At 44.7% G+C, this 9,608-nt stretch overlaps 1 protein-coding gene across 4 annotated transcripts in view; it reads right to left on the bottom strand.

Annotated features, from left to right (window-relative positions):
* Positions 1 to 4,747: 4,747 nt before the first annotated feature.
* Positions 4,748 to 9,608, bottom strand: part of DYM (dymeclin) — a 254,432-nt gene continuing 249,571 nt past the window's right edge. For all 4 annotated transcript variants that reach the window (XM_068422796.1, XM_068422795.1, XM_068422798.1 and 1 more), the window contains one exon: positions 4,748 to 7,391. In XM_068422796.1, coding sequence (XP_068278897.1) covers positions 7,242 to 7,391 — 150 coding nt within the window. In that variant the 3' untranslated portion in view covers positions 4,748 to 7,241. The remainder of the gene's footprint in view (positions 7,392 to 9,608) is intronic.

The following is a 9,608-nucleotide window of genomic DNA, read 5'->3' as shown; positions in this document are numbered from 1 at the left end:
GACTAGCTGCACCACCAGAAACAGTTTCCAGTCCAAAACTGGCCAGACACAAACAGTTGGGAGACCATTTGTTAAACTCAGTTTCTTTGGTCCTACAGTAATGGTTCTGTAAAAGATGCAAGTGGCCTCTGAAAGTGCCAATGTGTCCTCCAGGAAACCAAAACAAGAAAGACAACGAATGAAAGAAAAGACACAATCCTGCCTCGTGTGCTGTTGGTGACGCTTGTGTTCCTCCAGGCCTGCTGCAGACATGGGGTTTTATGAGCTCTCTCCATGCCACCTTCATCAGGAGCTGCCACTTTCCTGGGCCAAACGTGCTCTGTCAGGAAGGAGGAGAAGCCAAGCAAGGAGATAAAGGCAGGCTGAAGTTCATGGCTATTGTTTAGGTCAATAACGTATTGATTACGTATTTTGTGGGCTAAAAGGTTGACCTTTTAAAGGGCAATTGGCGCCTGCGAGATTTGATTTAGGAGAAAGAAAAGAATTTAAATTTAATTTTCACTTAGTATTTCAATTGGGAGAAACTTGTAAGACTGCAGATGCCAAAGCCGCTTTTTCTGGGGGGAGGTTGAGGGTCTTTTGTTTTCTGGAGCCATCACCAAGAGCTTCGTTTCAGGGTGCAAATGGCTCTGTTGCTTCTCTCCGCTCCACTGCTCAGCACTGCAGAGACACGTACAAGACACAAGGCACTAGGCAGAATATTTAATCTGAAGCTCAGCCAAGTAAATATACTGGACAGTGAATATCCCATCTCAAGGAATGAAGGTGGGTTTTTTTCCCCCCCTGTAGGAACAGTCTCAGCAACAAGCGACAAAACAACATACAAGGCTGTATTAGGAAAAAACCCAATATTTTAGGCAATTCCAAGTGACCAATTCTGTGCCCACCGTTTATTCCCCATTTCCAGACCTAGTTTTGTCCCTGGATGGTTTATTCCCATCATTCTCTGCTTTATACAGTCCTTAAATAGGGACAGCCAGCTCTGATGGGGCTGAGCACCCCAGGTCCCCCGTACCCCGAGCATCCATGCTGGGCAGGATTCATGCAGACTGGGATGAAGGAACTGCGCCAGGAGAGGGGACAGACCCTGAGAATGGCTTCAGGGACGAAAATAGAAGCAGCAGAGCAAGGACAGCTGTTCCTAGTTTAAATTGCCAGTTTTTAATAAGCTGGTTTGCTCTTTGGAAAGCATTTGTTCCATCGTTTCATGAATAGGAGGAGGGGCTGGGACAGCATCATCCGGGACGTCACCGAGTCTGTCACCGCTCTGTAGCTCCTCTCCGGATACTCGAAGACCTCCAATTTTCTCCCAGTACCATCAGATTTTGGGTTTTCAGCAGCACAAAGTGACTATAAGGAAGACTGAAGTCTGCCATTTACTTTGCCAAGCCAGCTGGCAAAAAACTTTACGTACAGCTGAACATTTCATCCCGTCTGCCAAGACATATTCATTTTGGATTAATTTTAAGACAGTTTTAAAAGTGATGATGAAGGATTATGCCGTGCGCTTCAGCAGCATTAAAAAAAAACCCTCTCTCTTCTTTAAATCTCTCATTCAAATTGTCCCAGTTTGGCAGCTCAGCGGTGTATTTGATTTGTGATTTGGAGGGATTCACCAATAGTGACATTTTCATTTATCTGAGTACATGGTAAGTGCTGGCAGAATCCGTGGGTGGTAGCAGTGCCTTCAATATTAAACGTGGCTACTTGAAGTAATTCATTTGCAAGAAAGTAGTATAGCTCTGACGTATGAAAGGCATCCATCCAGCAATAACCTAGCATCTATGATTAAATGCTTACGAGCTTTTCGTGCTGTAATGTCAGCTGGAGCCTTGCAGTTTAGGGTCAACTACTCTCAAAGAGCAAAGTATTTACAACACTGTTACTCCAGAGTGGTCCTGGGTCTTCACAGCGAAGAGATGCCAAAATCTGTAGTTGGGGACAGGCAGGCAGGGTGTAGCTTACGTGTTGTTGCTTTTGAGACCCCAGCTCATGCAATCATGCAGCCATTTCCATGATTACCTTAAATCATTGCCTCCACGGCCCGTAGCACCTCCCTGCTCTGCTCCTAACCAGCCGTTGCACCCAAAGTCACAGCAGGAAGCACAGCTCTGCCATCCCGGTCAACTGAGGTTGTAAGAGTTGCCCTTTTGTCTTTGAAATATCATTGTCATCTGATAGCAGAACTGTTATCAGTGTAATGATAACACGTGGGTGATGCGCGTTGATGTCTCACACAGAAGGAGGTCCGTCCCCCATCATCATCTTGGTGATGACATGGCAGCCTGGGGACATCCTGCCAAGAGGCTCCCTTCCTGAAAGGAAAAAAAAAAGGCAAATTCCCTGCTTTCATGATCCTTTCCCTGAACCCTGCTACCATCCCCACACTGCTGCCCCCAGAGCATTGCTGCTGAATCTGAACGTCATGAATGAACTGCGCAGAGGCACCAGGAATGAATAATTCTTAGACTTAAAAATCAGCCTTCTAGCCAAGCCCCAAATAATTGCCAACCCCATCCAGACTAACCCAGACAACCAACCTTGTGACACCCGGGACATCCTTCCTCGCAGAATTTAGTCTCAAGTGACATCTGCACCATACTGAGAGCTCGCGGCCACCACGGCTTCTGCTAGAAGATCTCCAGGAGCTGATGCTTCATATCCAGATGCTCAGGATGCCCTGAGCACATGTGCTGCGAAGAGCCCTTTGGCAGTAAACCCAACTAGCTTCCCCCAACCAGCTCTTAATGGTCAAGGTGGTGTGGATGGATCCAGCAGAAGGATTTAGAGGCCATCTCTGGTGGAGCTGAGGAGAACATTGTTCCTGTCTAACCAGCTGACTGCAGCTTGACAAGTGACATTTGACTGCCAGAAACATTAAAAATGATTGGGTCTGTGTCATGCTGCTGAAGACAATTTAATGGATTATCTGTTGTGTAATTGAAAAGAGCCCTCTTGGAGCCTTTTGGATGCGGGTATGTCCTTGATACTAAATCGAACCCAATAATGGCTGGAGAAACCTGAAAGATAAAAACCTTCACACAACTTTCAGTACAAGCAAGAGCTCCCCAGACTGAACAGTTGTAGCAAGATTAGTGCCCTGATCTGGATCTTAGCACCCCGATCTGGGCTCGGGGAGGAGGGGGAGAGATCACAACTATGAACAGCAACGTACTGAGTAAACATTTCCTTCCTCTGAAGCTGGTAACTCCGTTGAGGCTGTTGTGTGTTGCTATCAGACGGGCAGCTGTTACCTTAAGAACTACTAGTTGTGAGTTAGTAGAGTCTGTTATAATAATGGATAATTATTATAATAACTCCCCCAAAAAAACAAATTAACAACAAACCAAACACAAAAGCAGCTGGGACCCTGAATTTTACAGTATTACAGGTACCAATGGTACAAATTTTTAAAGCTAGTTAGGTGAAGTGGCCAAAACCCTACTAATGGGTGAAGACAGGAAAGGATTTATGGTGGTCAGGTGATTATGGAAGTGCGATCGTATAGAAAGCTTCTGGCCTTCAAGCACAGAAGTGAGGGTTTTCTCAGACTGAGCCCAATCAATCAGAAGAGAGCCTGGGGTTGACTAACTATAAGATGGCATTTGACCTTTAGTTGGCCGAATCAGACAACGTATGCAAGAATAAAAATGAGCCACCCAGTAGAAAAGGTTGTACAAAAAGCTTTAGAGTTTCCGAAGAAGCAAGGGGGGTTGTTTGCTTCTTCCTTTCCTGTTTAATTGGTAGATCAACAATCTAGCAGGCATGTAGAAAACAGTTTGTTTTTTGTTTGTTTTTTTTTTTTGTGTAAATTGCCTAATACTCTTTGGTTTTAGGCTAGTAGGGTCAAGAAGTGCCATGAAATGTGGAAGGTTTTTGGACTGCTTTTGCCAAACTGAATGATGCCCTACTCATTTGTCGCTTCCAAGCCACCACCTCGTTTTCATAGCAAGATCAGAGTTTCTCTCAATTAACTGAGGAAGGACAATTTCTCCCTCATCAGGGACATGTGCATCAGGCTTCACATGCACAACCTCCACTCTACTAACAACTTACACAGCAACTTAGTTTCCTGCCCGTTCTCCTGAAAGCTTCAAACCCAGAAGAGACTCATGGAAGGGATGGTCCTCTGAGTGAGGACAGAGGAGACCTCCCTTCTCCTCCCCAACTCTGATGCAATGGATTTCCCTCTCTAACGCTACTCAAGTAGCCTAAGCAGATGGTGTCACTAGTGATCAGCACTCAAAGCAAGAATACGGCCATGTTAAGGCTAAGATCTTGGTCCAACACCCAGCTCAACCCCCAAAAAACAGGGAGACACCATCTGCCTAAATGGTGTGGCCAGAAGAACAGGAAAGAGCAACTGAGGGTGCAGAAATACATCACGTCTAGTCTGGTCTGAAGGGGACAGTCCTGTCCCTCCTCTGCTCCCCTCCACGACTGCACGTTCTCAGTGCTTCCTCCGGGCTGTACCTACTGCAACCATAGAAGTTGAGTTGGCAAAAGTCCTCCGTTAGGTGGGATTCAGCATGACATCGCAACACGACGTGTCCCTTCGTTCACCAAGCACAGATTTAAACAACCATCTACTTAATACAATAAATAAAATAACATTCTTTTTATTGCACGTTACAGAGAACGTTATAAAACCTCAGGCACGTTAGGTCTGATGACCACACCAAGACCCGCTGGCCAACCATCACCACGCTGCAGCTATCACATAAAACAAATACAACCACAGCCTGTATTTACTGTTTTAATTTTTTTTTTTATTACGCATAATAAATCTTTCACACAAAGTAATGAAAAGGATCCCTAAGGTGATACTTTACAGATCTGAAGGAAAACAGAGTATTTGTGACTGTGCCAGACTGCAGACTTCAGGACACTGCCAGACCCACATAATGCTCAAACTCTTGGAAAGGCCAATGGAGCTAGAGTGGATTTCGGCATAAATCTTGGTCTAGCTCTGGTGTTTTGGCTTTGGATTGTAACTCCAGCTGTTCCAAACCAGCTGGGCCCTGGAAGCATTGCATATGAATTCAATGCCCAAAGAAATTCTGCGATCGGAACCTGTTCCTTCTGTACTTCAATTCGATGTCACCACAACAAGAGGACAGCGAGAAATAATTTACTGCGTGACTCCTACATTGATCCAGTAGCTGATTTGACGTATTATATCAGATTGCTGCTTTATGTACCCTCCTCTTTATAGAAAGCCCTTTCAAAGAAAAAAATCATGTTCTCTCCAGTTTGACACTGACTGATAAGCATCGTCTCCGGCTGAGCCGTCTTTCATGAAGTGCCCCACTTCTGCTGCAGGCAGCGGGGTGGAGGGTGCTCACCTCAAGGTAGGTTCAAACGCTCATGGGCTGTCAAGACAGATAAAAACTGAGCCATGCCAGTAGCTTCAGAACCCACGGTTTAAAAGTGCCTCTTCAGACTGACCTTTCCAAAGGCTGGGCAGCCCCGCTGACTCACAAACACTCTTAGCCTTTTCATCAAGACAAAATTACGAATCACTACAATAACCAAGAAGAGTCAATCCCCTTTGAAGTTTGCTCAAAGACAAAAAAAAAAAAACAAACACGCTCATAAACCCAAAACACAGCATAAACTTAGGTGCAGCTCAGTCATGGTTCATTCATTTCTCATATTTTCCTAAGGAAAACTGTATCTCCAGTCTTACTATTGCCTTTTCTCAAAAGCTTCTGCCATTTCAAAGACCTAAATGCTCGTGGGCTGTATATGTCGTTTTGTAGCTATATTGAAATAAATTTGGAAAGTTTTTTTTTTTTTTTAAGACAGCATTTCCATTTGTGTAGGACTCAAATGGATTTCCACCTCTAAATAAACAGTTAAAAGGAAAGTACAATACTAGTGCGTCCTTCAGGAAAAAAAAAAAGGGTGCAAGAAATTCTATTTAAAGCCACTCGAAGGACTGTCTGAAAGCAAATGCACCTGATTCTTCAGGTCAATAAACAGAACATGCTGGAGCAGTTGCCATTCATGCTAATTCCTTTATATTTACGTTTCGGCATGCAATGCACCGGCGACAGTCCTCCACGGAGCAGCATGGGATTAGGAGAGTGCATGTGTGTGCAACAGGCACCGTCAGGAGCCTCCCCCGAGAAAAAAATGATCCTCATTTTGAAAAAGGAGATGTTCTTTCCAAATCAGGTCAAGCCATTTCTTTTGTTCTTCCAACTGCAGAAACAGGTCTATCAGGAAAGGACACTTGAAAACAACAAAAAAGAGAACTATTCTACATTCACATAAATTTATACTTCTGCCATAAAACCTTTAATAGCAAACAGGATTTTCAACACAGAACTTCGCCAAGGATCCCCATGACACACTGTCACCATTACACACATTTGTACAGGACATTGGTCTATTTTACAATCTTATAACTATTTTCTTTGGAGATTTTTTTTTTCCCCCCACACGTTCAATTTTCAGGAACAGCTTTTGCACAGAAGCACAGTAAAACAAGTCTGTAAGGGACCTGATACTGCAAGCTGGTGTTTCTAGCCCTCTATAGAGTATTTGCCAGTCAAACAACAAGAAAAAAAAGACTTGCTATTGAAAATCCTCCCACAAACATTTTGACATCTAAATCGAGTGTTTTGAATCTGCCTGGGAGCTAATCTGATTAATATGCTGCTTGCTTAATTCACTCGGATGACAGTGTAGACACCAATTGAATGACTGCAGCCTTGACAGTGCCACCAAAATGAAGGGCTGTGAGTGAAAGCACGGGGATTAGGTAATGAGCAACCCACGGCAGAATCCAACAGACCATAGAAAGCTTGACCTAACAAAGCTGCCTCGCTTGAAAGAACCAAAAACACAAATGCTGCTTCCAAATCAAAGTCCGCAATCTCTTTCCCCATTTACTCCGTTAAGTTAAAAGAACAATCAGGTTTGTGGTTGGTAGTAACATCATACCCCATGTGTAAGGCCTCATTTTCATCAAACGAGCTCTAGGTTATAGGACTATAAATACAAGGGTGCCTACAAGCCATCAGTTCCTCACACCACAGTCCGTTGCCAGCGTGTCGGTGGCAACCTGCTTCCAAAACATCGACGTCGGACTGTACGCTGGCGGAAAGCTTCATTCTCTGTAAGCTTTGGGGTCAGAAGGTGCACGCTGGAAGGGGTCACGTATTAACACTCAGTGCGGAGTTTCGTTTTCTGTAAGAAGATGGAATTGAGTTGGCTTGGCTGGGGCATCTCCTTCAGCCAGAATCCATAGTGAAGAGCTGGATGTCATGCGGGTTCCAGTACAGGGCCACGGCAGAGTTGTAGACCAAGGACCAAACGTAGGGGATGAAGAACTCCTCAGGCTGCTCCTCCTCCACGTACTTGAACTTCAGCTCGGGGAACTTCTGCAACAAGAAACCAAAGTCCGCTGAGGGAAGGTTTGCATGTCTGTTTGCAAACACACAGCCCACATAAACACTGAAGAAAGAGCTCTGGTAAAAAAAATAATAGAAGGAACTGAACCATTAGACCCAAAGGAAAATATTTACGGGACAAAGAGATAATTTATAATTTCTTCTTTGAACTGAATGCTACATTGGCATACTGTATTCAGCCCTTTTACCGTTGGTCACACTCAATTTGCCTGTTAACTAAGACTGAACATGTGAATCCTTTACATAACACAAAGGTCTTAAGGAAAAGTGTATTTTTAGCACAAAAGCCTTCTTGCTTGCACACCTACAGACCTGTTCATTGCAGTTTTCCCTAAAAAGCTTTTTGCTATTAATTGTACTCAGCTCCTTAGCAGGAAAATCCTTTAGAAAGGCCGTAAGAACAAACACAGTCTGTGATATGTTTTCAGGAACCCAGTGTTAAGGCAGACTGACTTTTTCCATCTAATTCTCAAAGATTTTCTATATGTAGAAGTTTTCCAGGAGAGAAATGCTCTTCCTCCAGGAAGCACAGTTGGAAAGCGTGTCTAGGCTCCATGGGTGGGCTCCTGGGGTCCAGGAGGCCACTTCCAGTTTTGCTACAGGTTCTTCTATACTTTCGGGTAGGTCATTACTTCTGTGCCTTGGCTTTCCTGTTGCTGGGGAGCACACAGAACGACCCTAATGGCATCACCATGGCAATCAAGAGTGCAAAAACCCTGCAAGCTCCTCAACTGCAACGTGTCACGCAACCATCCCACTTCAGCCTGTAAGGCTGGAACCGCAAGACCTCTGCACGTAGGCACAGGTTATTGCCCGTCCACGCAGATACCTCCCCCTCCTGGAAGTGACAGGCTAGACAATATCGTTTCCACAAAAGCCCTGTTTTTCAGTAGCAGAATTAACACACATCAGATGTGTTAGCCCAGCCCATCCTAACCGGATAGACATGCTGCATCCTCAATTTTTCCAATTTTCTCTCATTTCTTCCCTCCCAAAGCAGCACACGCTGCAAACCCACCACGTTCGCTCTTGGTAAGTATGCGTTTTGCGGCAGAGCTGAGCCTACTTTTGTACTGTGCTCTTCCATCGTTTTATCTACTTCTAAATGCTGCCTGTGTCAAGAGCTTGGCAGAGTCTCAGATAAAAGCCGCACTACAATGATCACTGGGGTAAGATAAAACATGACCCATTTTATTATTTATAAGGCTGTGGCTAAGACTAAGAATAAACTCTATAGTGTGACATGATCAGAACAAGCACAGCGATGGCTAAGAAGCCTCTTTGCCCATTAATAATGAAGGGAGAACCCTATCATCTTTCTTGAGCTCACAGTGTCCTGTTTCCTCGCCTAAGGGCACGAGACCCTTCTGGCTGGAAAAGTCTCCTTTGAAGGGGCAATTCTTGGCCACTTGGCTTTCAGGGTTATTTATTTAACTTTTACATACCCAGGTTGTTTGTATTCTTGGAGTCAGAAAACACGGAAACTATTTTACTCCTTCCTTCTGTTGCTGCTGTTGCTAGAGCAGTTTGGTGCAAACACTGAGCATACAATTACACCAAGCTGCAAAGGCGCCACCTGCATTCTGCTTTATGAGGAAGGTGTCTCCACGGACAGCTTCCTTCCACCACGTTCTGTCTCCTGTGTTGGGCTCTGAGCAACCTGATCTAGTTGAAGATGTCCTTGCTCATTGCAGGGAGGTTGGACTAGATGACCTTTAAAGGTCCCTGCCAACCCAAACCATTCTATGATTGATGAGCACATCAGTCTCACCTTCCACTATGCTCCAATGTTCTGGAGCTGCCGTGGTTTGGCTTATGTTGGGGCCAGGTCCTTCACCACAGCTCTACTTAGCTGGACACCAATATTTAGCCAGGGAGGAACCATTTTGGCCATTGGTGTGGCTGTCATTACTGTACTTGATGTGGGGAGCTCACCCTTACAGCAATCAGGGAAGGAAGGAGGACAGTATTGTTTCCAGCACAATTATCTCTGTTTAAGGAACTAAGACAGCTAAAAGATAGAGTTGTTAAAGGCACTTCTGCATCTAACTCCTGTTGAGTTCAAAGCCCAGAACCTCAAAGGTACAACAGCAAGTTTCATTTCCTGTGTCAGACATGCAGTTGGTGGTAGAGAAGCTCTCACATAGCCTTTTTGTGCCCCTAAACCATTTTCTACCACCTCTCTAC

Source organism: Nyctibius grandis, chromosome Z, assembly GCF_013368605.1.
Source record: "Nyctibius grandis isolate bNycGra1 chromosome Z, bNycGra1.pri, whole genome shotgun sequence".
NCBI lineage: Eukaryota > Metazoa > Chordata > Aves > Nyctibiiformes > Nyctibiidae > Nyctibius > Nyctibius grandis.
Note: the sequence above shows the minus strand (reverse complement) of the source record. Positions and strands in the feature narration are given on the sequence as shown.